This window comes from Scleropages formosus, chromosome 20, assembly GCF_900964775.1.
Source record: "Scleropages formosus chromosome 20, fSclFor1.1, whole genome shotgun sequence".
NCBI classification, from domain to species: domain Eukaryota; kingdom Metazoa; phylum Chordata; class Actinopteri; order Osteoglossiformes; family Osteoglossidae; genus Scleropages; species Scleropages formosus.
In genome coordinates, this window is record NC_041825.1 from 10,501,102 (window position 1) to 10,522,204 (window position 21,103).

A 21,103-nucleotide genomic window follows, 5' to 3' on the forward strand; every position below is an offset into this window, starting at 1 on the left:
GTTTTTGTCTTTATACTTTATTATGATTTAGACTGCCACATGTAGAAGCAAGTGTTTGACATGCCAAACTGGCCAACCATCCACTGATGTACACAGTAGTATGATCCAAATTCATGCCATCTCAGTCTTGAGAATCTTATATTTAAGTATATTTAAATTGGGGCAGACTTTATCTTTTATCTTTAAGTTTTGTTGGATTTTGACAAAACCAGAGGAAGATCTTTAAAAAAAAAACTCATAGCTATACGATATGTTCATTTGCTTTCTGTTAATTTGCTTTTATGAACTTTTCCTTCTCATTCATTAGAAGCCAAGATTTTCTTTCCCCTCTGTGGTGACTAAATCCTGTTCACCTGCCCAAAAATGTAAAACTGACCAGTATGGCAACATCTACAGCAAAGGCATGGCTAAGTGGGGCCAAATACGAGACAAAAGGGAACACACCACCCAAAAAGAATTTCTACAAATGCGGTGAATCTGCCCCCTTCTTTGCACCCAGTAATTCCAGGAGAGGCTCTGGGCCACCTTGAGCATCACCAGAACAAGAAGATCACAAAAGTGAATGAGTGAACTGTGGTGAAAAGTCACCACTGCACCCTCAGAAATAATAGAGACTTTCTAGGTCTTGTGCAGAAGAATTAAAACAATGTGGACACTAATGGGAGAGGGTGTGGTGGCGCAGTGGGTTGGACCGGGTCCTGCTCTCCTGTGGGTCTGGGGTTCGAGTCCCGCTTGGGGTGCCTTGCGATGGACTGGTGTCCCGTCCTGGGTGTGTCCCCTCCCCCTCCGGCCTTACGCCCTGTGTTGCCGGGTAGGCTCCGGTTCCCCGTGACCCTGTATGGGATGAGCGGTTTGGAAAATGTGTGTGTGTGTGGACACTAATGCTGATGATGTTTGAGTCCACTGAGTGAAATTACAATTTGCTTTCACCAAGAAATTACACTTAATTTATTTTACATCAATAAACTGCAGTGATTTAATATGCTAATATCATGTTGATAAAAGTAAGACATCGAGGCAGTAGATAAATTCAAAATAATTTCTAAGTAATGTTGTTAATCACATTTACAAAAAATGTCAGTAAAATATTGTCAAGATTTTTTACTTAATTTATGCACACTCTCCTCTAGATAATGTTAACTTTTGATATTGTGTAATGTAGATTCTGGTATAATTGTTTATTTAAGTAAAAACATCTTCACCTTAAATTTAGCAGGTTACCATACATGGAGTAAACTAGAAACAATCTGAATGCATGATATTAAAAGAAATGTATTTTTAAAAAAATTAAATCTATATAAAAACACCCCATTAAACCAGTAATTACAGACTCCACCAGTAGATATGGGTTTTTTGTGTCCCTCAAACCACATGTATTACCAGCTGCCACAGTAACTTTATAATTCACACATATTGAAATTGCCAGCAGATGGTGTCATATTACATCCAGGATATTTGTAACCTTCTTCACTCGGATTCAGCCGAGATGACCAGTGTTGAATTGTAGTCTGCGCTTACACACACACTAAAATTCATCTTGAGAGGTAGAATATATAGTTCTAACAATCCATGACAGAGACAGGAGCACTCCATTTGGCACTTTTGCATATATTGTCCTATTATTTACCCATCTAGCATATGCTTTTCACCTAAACAAATGAGAATGTGACGTTTGTATTAAAGTACTGGCAATTACCAATGGGTAAATAATAGTTACTGTACCAGCGACTAGCTTCCAGCAAGTGTAATCAAACATTTTGTTGGTTCTGTACCCAACTGGGAAATGTGTTCCATAAACCTCTTTACATATCCACAGGTACATGTGTACATATATTTCTATTTCTCTTTGTAACTACAATTTCCAGATGGGATTAATAAAAAAGTGGCTGAACTCAAATTCATTAGCTGCATTCAAGGTCTTCTCAGTTGTGAAGAGGACCGCTCTTGTGTCCTGTACCCTACGGCAATGTCCTTCGCTCTGGAAGCAGCCCTCATTTGAAGAAGAGCTCTTCACAGATGCACTTGGTCTCTTCAGGGGATGTTACTTCATGCCCAATGGTCCTGGGGTCCGAGTAGATCTCGTAGTCATTGCCACCCTAAAAATGATCAAAATGGTTTTTTTTTTGGGGGGGAGGAAATTGTGGAAGTTGTGGAATTTTACACATTTTATAAAGGGTTAATGACTCTAGTGCAGGACTCACAGGTTTGGTTTTGTCTCCAAAGAAGTGGATAGTATCATACAAGTCTTTCTGGACGATTCCCAAGCAATAACGCTTATCCCAGCCCTCAGGGAACACGTCAAAACTGATCTGGCCACCTGTGTTGAGATAACAACGAAAGGGAAAAAAAAAAAAAAAAGCTTTCTTACTAGCCAGATTAAATAATTCTCAATAAACCCAATAATGCGGAATGAACTTTTGTCAGCTGACAGGCGTGACGACAACAAAAATCATACCTATTGAAAACGTCAGACCTTTTCCTGCAAATTCTTTTTGTAAAACTGCAACAAATTTCTCTCTGATGTGCTCTCTCTGTAGGAAGAATATAAATGTTTGTTAAAATCAATGGGACAATTTAAAAAGCCATGACGATTGCAAGAACATTACCTCTCTGCTGCAAATGATAGCTGTAACTTACATCCTAGATCTAATTCTACAGCAAGAACGGTAAATGTTAAAAACACTGCCTTTAGACACATTCAGGGTATTATGAACACTGTTCACAGAAGTACTAATGATAATCAATAATATCAATAATAGTTTTCTCTTACACCTTGATGTTTATCAGAGCAACCCCTAGGTAGCACCTCCAAACAATGTAAAACTACTGAGGGTCATATCTGAATCTTTTCCTGTCATAGTACAAACTCTTACCGCACTCCGTCATTTTCATACCGTGGTAACTATGTTACAGCTTCAGGGATTTTAGCACTTTTCAGTTTTACAGCATAAATGTTGTTGAATTACAAGAGCTGTTCATGATGTTGTGTTATTGTTCATGTGATTGTGTATAAGGGAGTTTATACAAACCCTTACCTAGTCTATATCTCCTCTTTACTGTCTTTTCAACTAAAAAAAAAACTGTAAATAGCTTACACTCATTTATTTTCCAGTTTGTTTTAAGTGGAGCAATGCAGGTTAACCACCTTAATCACAGGTACTACAGCAGAAGCAGGGATTTGAACCCAGATTCTTCTGACTGCAATGCGATGGCTCTAATCATTGCATTTCTACTGCATATTTACCATTTAAATAACACAAAACAAGGTAAAAACATACAGCAGCAGTTCTTTAAACATATTCTCTCTTACTGCCCAAACCCCCCCAATATTTTGCGCAGATGTTGAGTGAACAACCAATTTAATCCCCTTACAAAAATCCTGAAACGGAATTTCCCTGGTGTTCTTTAAACCTCAGTAACTCCAGAAATACACTCCATACACATCCTCCTAAGATTAAAATGTTCAGGATACTCTTGACCACGGGGGTGCGGTGGCGCAGTGGGTTGGACCACAGTCCTGCTCTCCTGTGGGTCTGGGGTTTGAGTCCCGCTTGGGGTGCCTTGCGATGGACTGGCGTCCCGTCCTGGGTGTGTCCCCTCCCCCACCAGCCTTACGCCCTGTGTTACCGGGTAGGCTCTGGTTCCCCGTGACCCCATATGGGACAAGCAGTTCCGAAAATGTGTGTGTGTGTGTGTGTGTGTGTGTGTGTGTGTGTGTGTACTCTTGACCATGCAAATCTAGTAATAAAAATTAATATTTTCACAGTTGTGGTTATTGAATGGTTTACCGCTGAATTTAATGGTTCTGCCACTCTGTTGCGCGAACCTAGAATATTAAGAATGACTTACTTTGTCAAGCTCAAAGAACTCAATTCGTTCTTCTTGGCTGCAGCTTCTGCCCACTGGGGAGATGTTCAACATTCCATTACGAAACTCAATAAAAGTCCCCCTTTGGAGTTGAAAAGAATGGCGTTCATTAACCAGGTTAGCGCATTTACATCTAAAGCAACCAATGAACGTGTATACTGAAAGGGGAAAAATAAAAAATAAAACATCCTTTAAAGAGAGCTCAAGTAATGGAAAACACAAAAATCTCTGCTCTCACCTGCTCATTTCATTGGTTATTAACTAATGTTCTACACATTGTTCGCTAACAAGAGGGACAACTTCAGTTTGCAATATTTGGGTGGAAAGCGGCAGTTTAGTGGTTTCTTAATGAAACAACATCAAAATATTAAGAGTCATTTAAAGAACAACCAAACACTAATTGCAGCTTTCATTCAGACGTTTTAAAGATTAACAATCAGGCTGTGTGAATGCTGGTGATGCCACCCTGCCCAAATCACAAGAACTTGTTAAACTATTACCTCTTCTTGGGTAGTTGTATCTTTGCCATGTAGTTGAGACAAAAATTAATTAAATCCTGCAGCAGCTCCTCACCCAAATATGCCTGAATATTCTGCAAAACAAAATATTAATATATTACACAGCAAAGTAAACTGTGACTGGTATGGGGTCATCGAGGGCTTCATCTCCTACCTGCACAGAGAGCAGCTGTCCTTGTTTGTAGGCAACCAGTCCATTTTCAGCAAACACATAATCAACTTTATCCAACACTAAACACAGAGGCATTAATTAATTCACTCACTCAACAGTGAAAGACTCCATCATTTGTAAGCTCTCCTCTTAACAAACATAGTAAACTTTTACAAGTAGCACAATGTGAATGAGGTTAGCAGTAATACAAGTCAAGTTATTAGAGAAAATATGTAATAACTTGTGATACAAGGTCATCTGGATGCAAGGCAATATACAGTGATTTACGATAATATGGCTGCATATTATAGGGGGTCGTGGTGGGTTCGGCCAGTGCCCACTGTGTGGCATGTGTGCCTCGTGGCAGACACTCCAAGCAGGACTTGAACCTCAGAGAGCAGGACCTGGCCACCGCACCCCCCCTTAAATGGGGGAATCTTTTCACAAAATACGGGGTGCGTTGCACGAAACAGTTCACCGACACCCGGAATTCTTTCATTTTTCTTAGGAATCATTCATTTGTATATAATAAGTGTTCATGGCATTTTAAAATTAGAACATTATAAGGAAATGGAAAAATATACAAGAAAACAAATGTTCATAAATTACATACATATTTGTCACTTAACCAGAACACACAGTGTTTTGGATGTGTAGAGTAAGGGAAGAACTTGGCAAAAGACACATTAAGATGGAGATGAGGCAACACTGATGAAGCACCTCTGCTGCGTGCCAACACCGGTACTCTACAGAGGTCCGGCAGACACAGCCCGACTGCTCTCTGAACTCTTACCGTCATCCCCTAGTTGTTCTTTAATCTTGCTGTAGTCTGACCCACCCACAACTCCTACTCTTACTTTGTGTCGTAGTTGTGCCAAAAACTCCTCCATCTCTGGGGTGACCCTCTATAAGAAACAAGCAAAAAGGACAATTTTCCATTAATTTCAAACTCGGGGAAAAAAAAAAATAAAATTGTAAAACACACACACACACACACACACACACACACACACACACACACACATTTTCTGAACTGCTTGTCCCATATGGGGTCACGGGGAACCAGAGCCTACCCAGTAACACAGGGCGTAAGGCTGGTGGGGGAGGGGACACACCCAGGACGGGACGCCAGTCCATCGCAAGGCACCCCAAGCGGGACTCAAACCCCAGACCCACTGGAGAGCAGGACTGTGGTTCAACCGACTGCGCCACCGCACCCCCTTAAATTGTAAAACATGTAAAATGAATCAGTGCCCATTACTCTTATCATTTACTCATTTCATCTAGATCTATCTATCTGTGAGGTTAACTTGTGGGGTATATTTTTCCCCACTGAAAGTTTTTGCAATATAATTTTTCAAAGCTTCCTATCTGAACCATGGTTCACTGTTGGTGACAGGACCATGGAACCACTTTTAGGTATCTGTCCCTCACTGTTTATTGAGCATTTATTGGTGTCACTTACTTTTCTGACACACAGTCATATGACTGACATAACGACATGCTTCCTGTTGCTGTTTTGTGTTGTTATTGTTTGCAAGATGGCGAGAAGATTTTGTGCTGCAGAAACTGAAAGCTCTGTTACAGGCTGGACAGAAAATTATGATAGTGATGTTTCAAACGCTGAATTCCACTGAATTAGAAAAGTATCTGATTGGTGATAAACTTGCCCCATGTTAACTAGTATGCGATTTTTAATGAGGTTGATCTCCACAGTTTTTATATATTATAAATAACACTTTATTCACCAAGGTGACTTACACTGCTAGATACACTACTTACAATGGGTCACTCATTTATACATCAGCGGAACACACTCACTCACTATGGAGGAACGTGAACAGCACATCTGTGGACTGTGGGAGGAAACCAGAGCACTCAGAGGAAACCCACACAGACATACGGAGAATATGCAAACTCCACACAGCCTGAGCGGGGATCGAACCCACGTCCTCTCGCACCACCCAGGCGCTGTAAGACAGCAGCGCTACTCGCTGTGCCACTGTTACTATACTCTTGGAGGAGAAACTGACACTGAAGTGTAAACAGTGTGCAGGAGAACATCATTTAGCAATAATGTACATTGTAACTAATAATAACTTAAAAGGAACTGCAGATGAATATGGAATATTTCTCATAATTCCAGCACTGACCACTGACTGCTGTTTATCCTGGACATGCACTGGTGGGGGGTGGGGGCACGTGCCAGAGTGGTTAAGGAACAAGACATCAGGCAGGGATGCCACAGGTTCAAGACCCACACTGCACACTGCTGACATACAAACAAGACAGTGTAGGATTTCCTTCAGCGACGTCCTGCTCAAAACATTAAGCGCGCCCCCTACTGGCCATTTCATTCCCAAGCGCACAGTGCGGACGTGCTCCCTCACGCAGCGCCGCGTCAGTACGTTACATTACGCTGAGATAAATTGAGTCACGTGATCAGTAGTATCGCAACGCAGGATTTACCACAAGCACTTTCAAACATTTTAAGCCAATTAACTTCCTAGGAGGCTTTTTAAAGTCTCAGGTGACGTATACGTCGCTACAGTGAAATGAGGTGCATGACACGTGAGAGAGTGAAAGCGCGGTACTGCGGTAAAAGCCGACTCACTACCTAGTTTAAAAACAAAGCTACATTAATTTTTGTTACGATTTTTCAATTAGTCAATTTTTGTGTAGGTGCATGATAGCTGCGCTTTCCCGCTACACCCTGTGACTTAACTTAGTTAATTTGATGCAGAGAATCCCCCTCCGCTAGCTTGCGAAGTTGTGTGGATGATGAGGATCGATTCGAGGCGAATACCAGCAACAGCACTTTACTTACTTGTCGAGCTGCTGTTAATGTTCCGTCGACATCGAATAAGCAAAGTGTTTTCGTATCTACGCCTGAAGTAGTCATTCTCAGTACAAAATGCTAAACAGACTAAGTATATCCTATTATCTTATATTAAACGTTCAGATTGTTCAGGCACTAATGAATGAGAATAAATGCAGAAGACCCAGTCTGTGAGGTGTCCTCTTACACGTCACACAGTTGAACCGTTTCCCGCCTGCTCTGCATCATGGGAATGGTAGTCCGGTTACATCGAACAGCATTGGTTTTGTAAACATGCTTTTTTTCTTTTTTTGGATTGGTTAAATGTGTTCACTGTTACAATTTTTTTAAAGAAAATTTTCTGATAAGCCGGGTGTTATTCTTATCAGGTTTGCGGTTATTTCTGTGTCTGGGAACTGAGAAAGATTGTATCGGTTGCCTTCAGGACATTTATACCGGAACACATTTGTCCGACTGGTTTTTCGGGCAGCGCAGGAGAAGCGATCAGAAAACCCCGAACTGCCCGGTCAGTTGGTCACGTTCCAGGGCTTCCGCTAATCCCTTGTGTTCGTCAGTAAATGGTACGTTTCGGCTTTTATTGAACGCACGCGCTGTTTCAATTTACACTGCGTGCGCGTTCACGGATGAGTAAAATTACCAGATGTTACTTCAGCAAAAACCGACTTTCACACTAGTGACTAAATCAAGTCGGCCTTCAGGGGGAAGAAAAAAATTTCACAAAACTGTTTTCTAATCTTTTTATGGAGAGAAATATTGAAGTGAACGTTTTGTGGTGGCAATGCTATTTTCCATATTTTTTTTTTTAATGCTTTGAATACTTAATGCTATTTGTTTGTGTCTTCGGCTTGAAGCCATGGCATTAGAAAATCTTAACTAATTATGGTAAGCTACAGTGTAGCTTTAAAAATAGTATAATGCCAAAGTTTTGTTATCTGAGGTGAAACGGTACGTTAATCCTGCAGGGAAATTCACACACAACGTCAACGGCTCGACAGGACCCATAAGTTATAAATAAATGACTGCGATTACCAACAAAATAATAAAATGCCCCCCCCCAAAAAAAAAAAAAAAAACTTACAAGTTACTGTTGTAGTAAAATTGCACTGGACTGGTTTATTCTACTTATTGTACTATAACTAATTTATAAATGTTGGCTTTGATTTAAAAAAAAAAAAGAACAATTGCAAATTTATTTAAAGTATTATGATTATCATTAGTATTGGAATTTGTGCCATCCTTTATTTCACTTTTCCATGTTCTTTAAGGAAACTATCAGAAAACCTGTTACCTTGATACAGTGGTGTTGTCAGATGATGGTCTGTCTTGTAGGCTCAAATTTAATATGTAAATACACCAAAGAGCATATTTGTCCTGTTTAGAACTGCATACGTAATGTAGATCTTACCCAATGACTTCTAACCTCCTGTTCTGTGTCCTGTTCAGGAGAGGCTTGGATATTTCTCATGTGCAGCGTCAGCTCTTGCATTTGGTTGTCGACAGTATGTGTTAACAGTTCGTCCCCGATGCCTGCGCCATGTCATCCGGTCTGCCCGGCATGAACGCTGCCTGGTATCAAGCAGACAGAAAGCTGGACTCCAGCGCTGCCGTCCATTATGTACTGCACCGTGTGACCAACGTCAGCCAAAGCCCGATGATGTCATGTTACACAAGTTCACCCTCATCTACAAATTTCCCGCCATCAGGTTCTTGAGAGTGGTATCTAGACTCAAACTGCTCCAGACAGGGATCACTTTTCTCCTGCTTCCTCCAGTGTATTACCTCTACTTTCAGGGACAAGTAACATACTCCCTTGTAAGTTACAGCACTGGAATTGCCGTGTTTGCTGCGATTATGCTTTACTCGCTCAGCCACTACCTTAGGAGATTTGTGGGGATGATTTACTTGGATCACTCTGAAACCACACTGAAGATTTCTCACCTCACCTTTTGGGGTAAGAGGCAAGACCTGTATGTCCCTGTCAATGACATTATGACACTCGCAGACACGGGTGATTCCAGAAATGAAGTTTTACTGTGTTTAAAACGGTATAGTTCTCCTGACATCCTGTATTTCTCCACACAACTAGGACAAGTAGTGGACAAAAATGCATTTAAGCAGATCTTTGGTGGTATGTCTTAATTGTTCTATAAATATTTGTTTCAGACAGTTACCACTACTTGTTTGTTGATGCCATTATAAACCAAGAACAGATCTACAATACGTTTGAGATCATCTTCAAATTTTTATAGTTAACATTAAATGACAACTTCAGCCGAATTATCTGAAATAGGATGGTAACCTGCAGTTGAATGTCTGTGATCCTTTGGGCCCAGGTTGTTCTATACTGTGTAAAATAAGTGGTCTGGAACATGTGGCATTTATGTGAAGTGTGAAAATGCTACTAAATATGTTTTATTTCACAACAAAGTATTGTGGCATATTAAATGAAAAGTATTTATCCCTAAAAGCTTAGTGTTTCAGTGTCTAACTTTGAAGTTGAGATCCTTTTGCGCTTCTATGTGAAGTTTGCCAGTGCATCATTAAAAATGGTGAGGAAGAGCTGTACATGGTGCTCTTTATAGATCAGTGCAGGGTGGAATCCGATTGAACAGTTCCCGCAGCCAGCCAGGACCAGTCCTGTCCAACAGTAATTGTCAAGGTCAATAATCCAGTTTCTGTATCTGTAATTTTGTGTAGTTTTTTCCCCCCCCAACAGGAACAAACAGTACAGTTATTGCTCTAACTTTCCTCAACATTTTCTGTGTAACTTTAAGAAATATGAAATTAAAATTTTTGGATTAGTATTTAGCAGAAGCTGTGTAATCATTCTGGTTCACTGTCACATTCCAAATTCCTTACCCTTGTTTCTGGCCTTAACAATGAGGTTGGTCCTTGTGTCTTCATCCATGACGTTGAACAGAAGGTACCTTGACCCCTTGCAGCATTAAGGAGGTGAGGGTAACGAGCCTGAAAAAGAGACAGCTCTGCTGATAGTGCATACTAGCAGTGTACATACTTTTAAGCCAGAATGTTTAACTTGGTCCAACAGATTCTCTGTCCTGATTGCATTCTGCACTTTGTTGAGAAAGCAGTCTTTAGTTGGATCTCCCATCCAGGTGTTGAAGATTTGGAATGGCTGTGAAAGGAGCAAAGTGAAAGTACATCTCATAATCCTGTCCAACATTTCGTAAGTCTAAGAGCTCAAGTAGAAAACAGTGGTTTCAGAAATTGCATTTGTATTGGTGATTTAGGTGTGACCAGAGCAATATTGCTATAGTATTTATCATTCTATGGAGCTGAGAATATGTCTGATTGTACAATTTCAGGTGTAAATAATTAACATATATATATGGATAAAATGTGGTGCCTCACAGTGCCTGAGATGCATGTTCTGGTGTAGGTTTGAGTCTGAGTCAGTGCGTGGAGTTTGCATGTTCATCCCATGATCACTACCTCGATGACATTAGCAGAAGGCAGTGATCAGCTTTTGTACTCTCTTTTTCCAAGAAAACCATGTATGTGGTTTTCATGAGTTAAATTTGACTTGGTGGCACTTATTGATACTTACTTTTTATTTTCTTAAAGGCACATTGAAAGAATATTGTACTTCCATATGTACCTTGTCTAGTGTCAGTTCATCCTTGTGGTAGTATCCACCGGTCAGAATTTTCTTACTAAATGACACTATTTCAGCAGTCTTCCAAACCCCAGTCTTCATGAGCACAAAACTTTCCTGTAGCACTACCCCCTGTTTGTACCTCATCTACATGAAAGGCACAGCCAGGCTAGAAGGAACAACAGAAATGTGTTAAATTATGGTATCACAGATTTTATGCGGCGCTTGTCTGAGTGTGTTTGGAAACAGTCTATGCAGTACCTTTGTTGCAATTCCTCGCAGTTGCCCGAAGAACCCAGAAGAGGTGTGGTTGTCACCCCCGCCTCTGCCTGAATGGGCTCGATCACAATTCTGCCACTGGTTTACCTTTCTGTTCCCACTTGCCAATAAGATCTTCAGTCTGGACAGAAATTATTTTGAATGAAATGTGTTTATACACTATACTGTATCAGATTAGAACAGATTCATGTTGTTCTTAAGTATTAATTTATGCTGTTTAAGTCTCAGAAATAAGAAAATAAAGTGAAAGTATTTTATTAGACTCTGATTAGCCTGATATATTACTGGCTGAAAGTGGAGATCTTAAACATCTGCTTATCAAAATGAAAGAATGTGGTCTCAAAATGGACTGGTAACTTAACATGAAGAAGACAAAAATCCTAACGAGTGCTATGATGAATAATTTAATTCTTGATGAGGAGAAGAAACAGAAATAGTATGCCGTTTCAGCTCCCTTGAATCCATAATCGATAATGAAGGGACAACCAGTCAAGAAATCCTATGATGCATCCCTCTTAGCAAAATGGCTATGAAGGACCAGGAAAAGATTTTTGAAACAGAGAACTGTATCTTTGTGCACCAACATTCTGCTGGGTTAATCTATGGCATTCTCAATAACATATGGAGGGGGAAAGTTAGTGAAGAAATAAGACAGGAACAGAATCAACATTTTTGGATTACGGTGTGGATGAAGAATACTGTGCGTACCACAGACTGTGAAAGACAAATCGGTTAATGCTGGAGGAGATCAAGTTTTCCCGAGAAGCTCAAATAACAAGATAGCGACTTTCATACTTTGGACACATCTTTGGGGACATCGAAGAAATAGGTAATTAGAAAAAGACATAATTCTTGGCAAGGTCTATGTAAAAGAGGAAGATCTGCAATATGATGGATTGATATGAGAGCAATAGCTATGGATGCCACTCTACCATTAATTATTCATCTGATTGAAAACCAAACAGAGTTCAAGACAACTATGTACTGGGTCCTCATGAGCTGACCAACTCGATGGAGCTTACAGATAGAGAGAAGCAGTCTAAGCCATATTTTCTTCAATGTTTAGAGCACCGGTTGTCACTGACATCCCACCTAAAGTTCTCCTATGGAACCACCCATGTAGGACAGAATTCTCAGGTCAGTATAGCTGGGTACCTAGAAGTAACAACACACACACTGTCTCAAACCACTTGTTCCAAGTGGGGTTGCGGCAAACAGGAGCCCAACCTGGCAGCACAGGGGACACACCCAGGACAGGATGCCAGTCCATTGCAAGGCACCCCAAGCAGGGCTTGAACCCCAGAACCACTACACAGTGGGCACCAGCAGAACCTGCTGTGCCACCGCGGTCAAAAAGTGTAAAATTTCAAGTTTATTGTTATAGGTACAAGTACCGTGTACAAGTATCATGAAATTCTTCTTGAATGCTTCTCCACAGACTATAGACAAAGACAAAGACAATAGAAATACTGCACAAAACAATGACCATGACAATGACAGTGAGTAATGCAATAGCAATAACAATAAAAAACGGTAATAACAATAATACCGGTAGACAGCCAGAGAACTCAGAACTTGAGAATGAGAATGCTTAAAGTGACTATGTGATCTACCAATGTGCTTGGGTGGAGCAGTTCAACTCTAGTTACTAAAGGTGGCACATTGGTGAATGTTGTATACTCTTACAGCACTGGGGTTAAAGCTGTTCCTGTGTGGGTTCGAATGGACCTGAGCCGCTTTGCAGATGGCAGAGAAGAGAAAAGTGCCCGTCCAGGGTGACTGTGATCTTTCATGATGCGCATTGTCTTTCGAGGCACCATGTGGTGTAGGTGTCCTGGACTGCTGGTACCTGTGTGCAGATGGTTTCCTGAGCTCTTTTAACCACCCTCTATAGGGCTTTCTTGTCCTGTACGGAGCAGCTGCCACACCAGGACGTAATACACCCTGTGAGGATGGACTCCACAGCACACCTGTAGAAAGTAGGGAGGACTGTAGTGGACATCCGGGCTTTCTTCAGACGCCTGAGGAAGTGGAGACCTCGATGGGCCTTTTTGATGGTTGATGCTGTGTGCTCAGTCCATGTGAGTTTGGCAGTGAGGGTGATACAGTTATGTAAAGGTAGTGTAACTTCAAAAAATAAAGAAAAATAGAAACAAAAATAAAAAAGCAAGTATGAGTAGGCCTCCAAAAATATACATGCATAAAAGTAAAAACTATATCAGATGAAGCAAACTACATAAGCATCAAGTCACTTTATACATACCGTACTATATTTTTAATATCCTCATCTAAAAGCTCAAATATGCAGTGATAAGTCTTGTCATTAAGAGTAATCAAAATGTGTGTGGCTACTGTGTGATGGACTTGCGTCCCATCCAGGGTGTACCCTAACCTTGTGCCTTGTGCTCCAGACTGACGTTACCTTGTCTTGGACAAGTGGTTCACGGTTAAGAACCCCTGATTTAGGACAACAATAACCGGTACAAGCAAGCACTGACTTGGTTTTTTTATTGCAGCTGGTAAAATATTGTCTAACTTAACTATTAAAGAGATTATCCATGGCTGTGATGCTGAAGCTCTAGAGAGAAAGTAATAATTGTAAAAATTGTAATAATTCTCTGAACAGCTGAGTTCCTGAATAGGAAAGACTCTCAGCTGTGATTTCCTTCAATATGGTATAAAATGAGCTCAAACTCAGTTCCCAAATGCAGAGGACATGAAAACATTCCGGTGCATCAGGAATTTAATGCTGTAACTTAAATCTGCATTGCTGTTTTTATGTTTGCTCAATTTTTAATTTTTTTTTTTTTTTTTTTCGGGAGCAAAAGTGATTCACGGATACAGAAACATAAATTTTATTACATAAAGCTCATTCATTTTTGTTAGGGAAATAAAATGCACTCCACCCGCAGTGCCTCTTTCCAGGTGAGTCGCACTTCTAATTCAAATGAATATAAATAATTTCGCTCAGCTCATTTATCGTTTTGGTATTTACAATGAGCTATTATTTCGCAGAGTCGGTAGTTTTTCATACGAAAGTTCAATAAACCAAAAAAGGTCGTTGCAAGTAGTTTTGCTGTGACAGGCAGTTTATTCACTGCAGTCAAATCGGTTTGCATTTCTGCCAGAACAGTTAAAAACTAACATGAACTGCTTTGCTGGGTCCTGTACAGGCATAAAAATGTAACCATTGAATGCATTATGAAGAATTTTCCAGTGTTAAGAACTTGGTCCAGATGGATGTAACAACTGGATCTTTTATCACTACAAATAAAAGGTCATTATTGTAATGGTGCTAGAGGGAAAAATAAGACAGTTTGTTTTTACCTGGTTTTCAAATTAGGGCTTTAGCTTATAAGAGTTTATATTGACGTACAGATGTTATTGTGGGCAGCGTGGTGACACGGTGGGTAATGTTGCCTCATAGCGCCTAGGCTATTTGGGAGTAGGTACAAATCCAGCTCAGTGTGTCTTAGTTGGAGTTTGTATGTTGTCCCTGTGTTTGCATGGATTCCCTTCCCTACCCTACCCTACCCTACACTACCCTACCCTACCCGGAACTTTCTGAAAAGATACACTTCAGGTCAGGTGGCCACTCTAAATTGCCTTCAGTGAGTGTGTGTGTTGGGTTACCTGTAATGAACTTGTATCCTGTCCAAGAGTGTACCGCCAGCCTTCTACCTATTGATTCTGGGATAGGCACTGGACAGCCACGACCCTGTCAAGGACAAGTGCTTATGAAAAGTGAGTGAGATGTTACAATCCGCTCCTTTAGCTGATACTTTTCTGTGAAGCAACTTGCAATGTTCAGTTACTTGCAATTATTTACCCATTTATAGAGTTGGGTAAATAAATTGTTCAAAGTACTACAGCTGGAGGTGGGGTTTAAACCTGCAACTCTTGGGTCCAAAGGACAGCACCTCTAACCACTATACTCCAGTCATTCAAGGTCTGCTGTGGTTTCCCCTGTGCATCCTGAGTACGAAGGGATAAGAAAAGATCAAAATTTAATGCATAAATTGTACTTTTGCTGAGATGTACGTCGCTTTGGACAGAAGCGTCTGCTAAATGAATAAATGTAAATGTAAAATGTGTCTATCGTATTTTAAATGCGTTTCATTATTTAGCTATTTCTATAACTATAAGTGTACATTTTTTATAAACTTTTTAATATTTATTTAATATTTAATGTTTTAAATACTTTATAATATGGAAAACTTTAACTGGAAATATTTATTTCTCCAGAGTGATCACTTGACATTGGCCAATGTAGCAAATCATCTGAACAAAATGAAATATCTTTTTTCTGTTTTTAAATGTATCTGAAATGAACTAAATAGTTGCCACTCGGATAAGCATGTTGTTTAATCTATTATTGTTTTTATTGCAGCACAAATTTTTACTTTTATCTTGTAGATACTGCCATCTCATGGCAAAATCTGAACATAAACATCATAATCAAGTTGAGAAAGTGGAGAATGCCCAGTGAGGGGGGGCATAACTGTAGAAAGTGAGAATCAAAATCGAAAAGTGGAAAAGAACACTTTTTTTCCAAAGCAAACCTAAATATTTCTCCTATTCTATTCCTGCTTTCACGTGTTTTTACAAGAAACTAGCTGTATATATTTTTTTTCTCAAAATGCATGGTGTAAAACAATATAGACTGTACCCATTTTACTGCACGTTGGTGTTTTAACAAATTAGAAGAAATACAAAAAACAGTCACTAAAGTAATTGGAATAAATTCACACAGTGCTGATGGAGAGCAAATTTAGATATTTCCTGTAACACACTGGACAGAAACCTGAAAGAAAATGTCTAGAAGCTTTAAGGTTTTTACTCAAGCGTGTCCCTCGTGGTGCAGTGGGTTGGGCGGGGTCCTGCTCTTCGGTGGGTCTGGGGTTCGAGTCCTGCTTGGGGTGCCTTATGACGGCCTGGCATCCTGTCCTGGGTGTGTCCCCTCCCCATCCAGCCTTATGCCCTGTGTTGCCGGGTTAGGCTCCGGTTCCCCGCAACCCCCTATGGGACAAGCGGTTTAGAGGATGGGTGTGTGTGTAGGTTGTCTGTGGGGTGGAGCAAGCACAAGAAGTACACATTTTTGTTTAAGTGTGTGGTGGCCAAGTCGCAGCTCTTTGATGGGGTGTGTGCTGTATTGAGGGGGGTCCAGACAAACACCCCAGGCAAAATGCCCTCTTTTGAAACACAAAGTAGGACAAAACCCTTTCTGTTGAAGTGTAAAGTAGGAAAAAAAACCTTCTTAATTAACTTAAAAAATGACAAAAGCCCCTGTTTTTTTTCTGTTTTTGCACTTTAATGCCATTTAATACCATTATAATTAGAAGAAAAAATATAAATTAAGTAATTTAATGCCGAAGTAAACCGATAAGTATTATAATCTTTCTCGTGTTGGTTCATTTCACTTGATCATTGTTTTGTCTACCTGAGTAGTTTTCCAGCAATGATCTGATGCGATATGATGTTCTTTTAATTTTGCTTTTTTATCATTGTACAAATAATTTTATGTTGTAAAACAGTGAGCTGTAAATGTGTAATACAAGTATTAATGCATGTTACAATACAATACTTATAATGCCTTCCTTATTACATTATGTAATAAATGTAATATTTTACAATTCGGAGAAGTGCTCACAAACTACAAATAATCAGAAGAATAAAAATTCCGTTAATTATTTGTACGAAGGGGGTTTTGTCCCAGGGGGTTTTGTCCTACACTCGTGTTGAGCAGATGTCCTCCACAAATTCTGCAACTCTTGTTACATTTACCAAACATTTCTTTACTCATTTTATTTTTGTTTCATTTTAATTTTCTTGCACAAACAGCATGTGAACATTCAAGGGTTAGACCGAATGACACTAGCTGGCAACACGGAGGCTGCCGTCGGAGGAGGCCGTGACACCAACCCTTCCATGTCGTCCCAAAGTCGGGATTCCTGCCACGGAGGGGGAGGGAGGCGCAGATGCCGAGGCCCTGCCACCTGTTTCGCGTGACAAAAACAGATCATATGCAAGGTCCCCTGTCATTTCTCCAGTCACAAGAGCCCTCTTGTCCCCTCCAGATTCCGTCACAGCTGCCTGTGTGCGAGCGCGGCTGAAGGATTCCCAGCGCAACGTCGCCCAGCACGGCAGCTGCGGAGAGCCCCGCTCGGCAAGCTGCTGACAGCGCTGATCGGAAGCAGCCCGGTGGGGAGTTTGTGCCTGGCGAGCTCTCTGCTGACACAACGCAGAGCATCCCACATTTTTCTGCTTTCCCTCAACAGCAGTCACCGCTCGAGTGACGATGACAGTGATGGATTACAGAGGAGGGAGTTTTGTACTCTCTCCCCAGTGTCAGCACTGAGGGATTGTTGATAATTGGTTTTACCCACCGGTTGACCATGGTGGTTAGCACCGCTGTGCTTGTCAAACCTCCGAAGTACAGTGGCACCGGCAATCTCTCCATATCTGGCTGTACGCTTGGGCTCTTCTGGGTCACTGCGGCGTGTTCCCGAAAGGGGAGGTCGAGAGTCAAGCGCCCTTGTGAGGCACATCAAGTAATATAAACTTTCTAAGTGGATCTCATCATATTTTGTGTTGTTCTTGGTGCTGCACTTGAGACTCAAGAATGACAGTGTTGTAGACTCCAATGAATGAGTTTAGTCCCAAGATTCCTTATGCTGTATTCAAATGTGACATGTATGCAGGACATAAATTTTACATTTTGAGTGTTCTAATGGTGAGTGATACATCAGATTGTTGGCTCTGAACACCCCTTATATTAGATGATGACGTGTGTGGAATTATGCAGCTACATAAATTAATGCCAGCTCAGAAATGAAAGTATGAACAAAACATTTTTAAGACAAAATGATTGCTGTTTTATGCAAATATTTTTGCTTAATAATAATAATAATATTATTATTATTATTATTATTATTATTAACTGTAGTTTATTCACTAGTTATTCACAAAAATATCACAAAGGTGTAGCTTTCCATATGCTCTTATGGCCACACCATCATTGGCTGCATTTATTCAGAATTAATTATCTGTTCTCACAATTTGTGAAAATAATCTGTTTATGTAGCGTTTTTTTTCAGTGCTTCTATTTGAAAAATTATGTCCTTTTTCGCTGTTTAAATTACCATCAGAGCCAACATAAAATATGGATTAAAAATAAATTCTGCTTTATGAATTTTAAAGATTCAAATGAATAATTCTTTTGCTAGAGCCCTATACAGGCATACTGGCACTTCATTTCAAATTTATAATAACTGAAATCAGTCTTAAAGGTCACCATAATAAAACATCAAGTTAGATTATATACTGCTGCTCTCAAATTGGCTCTCAAATGTCTGCACTATAATGAACAGCTAGTGCCTCTCCAATGTACTCCAAAAATGTAAAAAGCATAATAAAGGACTCAAACTATAAAGGACGACATTTAATTTCTGACTGTTTATTACATTTGTTCAAATTTGATCAAATTCCTTCATTACCCCCTTCATAACAAAAAGCCAGTGGCCTTTCATAATGTGACAAGATCTGTTATTTATGAATATTTATTTATTTATTTGTGTGTGGGGAGGGGGGATGTTTATTTATTTATTTTTTCTGGGAACAAATTTTCCACATCAAGGACAGACATTACCACAAGAGACGCTATTTAAGAGGTGTTTGAAACATGTACTACTGGAATTACAGTTTGTATTGTGAAATAAAACCTATGCGCTCGATGTTTTGGCGGCGTGATTATGCCTTTGTTAATTTATTCGTCTTTGCTTTGCCTTTAACGCACACAGCTCTGTAGACACCACATGAAAAGAATTGCAGGACCCTTACATCATTAAAAATGAAGGTTTATTTCATGCAGTCGGACTGCGTAGCAAAGAGCATAGGCAAAATTAAAACTAATATAAATACAAAAAACAAGGAACTGTATGAGAAACAGACCTAAAGAAAGTTTTAAAAAGAGAGAGGGAATGTTGTGACACCTTGAATGAACCAATAGCAAACAACTAGTTACACCTGAGTAACTGCAATGGTTGAAAGTGTTTTCTTATTTTTAAATGACATTGATGTTATTGTCAAACATCTCATTTTAAAGCGGACATAAAATGGTGCTGAAGTGCTGGGTGTTTTTGCAATATACACAAAACCCCAGGATGGAATGATACTCCTACTCCATAAACCGCTGGTAACATAAAGGGTTGAGCAGCAGGACATCAGGGAGCACCACAGGCTGCATTTCAACACCATGATCTACAGCTGGTGGAGAGGTAGACCACAACTGAAACCGATAGGTACTCATTCTCCATGTGTACTGTAAGTTACATTTTACATTGTTACTCTTGTCCAAAGCACTTTACAACATCAAGCTATCTTTTACCAAAGCAATTTTGGGGAAAGTACATCTTTCAAGGGTACTACAACTGGAGGTGGGATTTAAACCCATGACCTTATGGTCTAAAGGCAGCAGCTCTAACCACTATACTACCAGATGCCACTAAAACCCACAAAACCCCTTCTCTCCAAATTACACTGCCAGTAGGGATTCTATGCTGAACTCTTTGAATCTTATATTATCTTACGTTCTGTTCCTCCTGCAATGCATTTAAAAAAATTAATGTCAATAAAGGTATGTAACTATATCAAGGAGAAAATCAGTAAAAATTACTCTAAGCGCAACAGAAAGGGACCTTTTTGGAGGCGGGGGGAATGAGCATTAGGGAATGTATTTACTTTGGTTGTCACTATACAATATTAGCCCTAAGGCTGATAATTATTAACATTTTTCAAAAATCATAGCAAAGCATTGATAATTACTTGTAGTAACTCTGCAATAATGGAGGAGAAAGAGCGGATTAATTTATCCTTAATATTTGCCTTACACGTAACGGCCTGGGCCGGGTCTTGCTCTCTGGTGGGTCTGGGGTTCGAGTCCTGCTTGGGGTGCCTTGTGACGGACTGGCGCCTTGTACTGGATGTGTCCCCTTCCCCTCCAGCCTTATGCCCGGTGTTGCCGGGTTAGGCTCCGGTTCGCTGCGACCCCACTCGGGACAAACAGCTTGAGCCAGTGTGTGTGTGTATTTGCCTTACAGAGTGCCAAATGTGTGTTTTATAAAATGAGCAAGTTGTGACATAATCATATAGAAACTAGCAATGTACTTGCTTTCCTCCAACATGGTCCTTTTCCTTCTGTTCAGTGTTTGACAGTGTTAAATCCAAATGATAAATCTAGATGAATGAATCAGCTATGTAACATTAAAATTGTGTAACATCTCCTTTTGTCTTTAATCTGTCAAACTAAATAAGCTTAAAAATTTTTGTGGAAGATGTTTGGTTTTCAAAGTAAAAAAAAAAAATCATATTTTTTTTTACTGGTTGGTCGGAGTAATTTTCATTTAACGTATATTTTTGAAATTAAAAGTTGTCTGACTCTGACCTCAACTTTCAGGTGGTTTGCTTTTCAAAGTGCATGCTTAGGCCTCATGACCATTGATCATCAAAACAGAATTAAGTGCGTCAACGTAATGTACAAAATCCAACTAATGAAGTACAGGATGTGCAAAGGACATAACTTGATATATAGCTCATTGATAAGTTGCTTTTTACAACTTGGAGTGTCATATAAGTTTACCTTCTTACCATGCAAAACTATTTAAAGTGGTTTAAAAATCTGTTTTTTTTTTTTTTTTATATTTATGTTTTATGGGGGTGCGGTGGCGCAGTGGGTTGGACCACAGTCCTGCTGTCCGGTGGGTCTGGGGTTCAAGTCCCGCTTGGGGTGCCTTGCGACGGACTGGCGTCCCGTCCTGGGTGTGTTCCCTCCCCCT

At 40.0% G+C, this 21,103-nt stretch overlaps 2 protein-coding genes and 1 pseudogene across 2 annotated transcripts; 1 reads left to right on the forward strand and 2 right to left on the reverse strand.

Moving 5' to 3' along the window:
- Nucleotides 1-1,170: 1,170 nt before the first annotated feature.
- pmm2 (phosphomannomutase 2) lies at nt 1,171-7,565 on the reverse strand. The gene is made up of 8 exons (XM_018738804.2): nt 7,364-7,565; nt 5,330-5,441; nt 4,540-4,616; nt 4,368-4,459; nt 3,850-3,949; nt 2,456-2,531; nt 2,202-2,317; nt 1,171-2,096 (listed from the first exon to the last, which is right to left on the reverse strand). The coding sequence occupies exons 1-8, from the start codon at nt 7,436-7,438 to the stop codon at nt 1,992-1,994; spliced, it is 753 nt and encodes a 250-aa protein (XP_018594320.1). The 5' UTR covers nt 7,439-7,565; the 3' UTR covers nt 1,171-1,991.
- Nucleotides 7,566-7,601: 36 nt separating this feature from the next.
- tmem186 (transmembrane protein 186) lies at nt 7,602-9,853 on the forward strand. Its single transcript, XM_029246966.1, has 3 exons — nt 7,602-7,610; nt 7,800-7,880; nt 8,819-9,853. The coding sequence occupies exons 1-3, from the start codon at nt 7,602-7,604 to the stop codon at nt 9,512-9,514; spliced, it is 786 nt and encodes a 261-aa protein (XP_029102799.1). The 3' UTR covers nt 9,515-9,853.
- A 23-nt stretch (nt 9,854-9,876) lies between these two features.
- Nucleotides 9,877-17,818, reverse strand: LOC108926449 (4-aminobutyrate aminotransferase, mitochondrial-like; annotated as a pseudogene).
- Between the last annotated feature and the right edge of the window lie 3,285 nt (nt 17,819-21,103).

Coding starts and splice junctions, on each gene's coding strand:
- pmm2 (XM_018738804.2), bottom strand. CDS start 7,438: ATGACTACTTCAGGCGTAGATACGAAAACACTTTGCTTATTCGATGTC. Junction 4,460..4,539: donor GACAGCTGCTCTCTGTGCAG/GTAGGAGATGAA, acceptor TTTGTTTTGCAG/AATATTCAGGCATATTTGGG. Junction 2,318..2,455: donor AGGTCTGACGTTTTCAATAG/GTATGATTTTTG, acceptor ATCTCAACACAG/GTGGCCAGATCAGTTTTGAC.
- tmem186 (XM_029246966.1), top strand. Junction 7,881..8,818: donor AGAAAACCCCGAACTGCCCG/GTCAGTTGGTCA, acceptor TGTCCTGTTCAG/GAGAGGCTTGGATATTTCTC.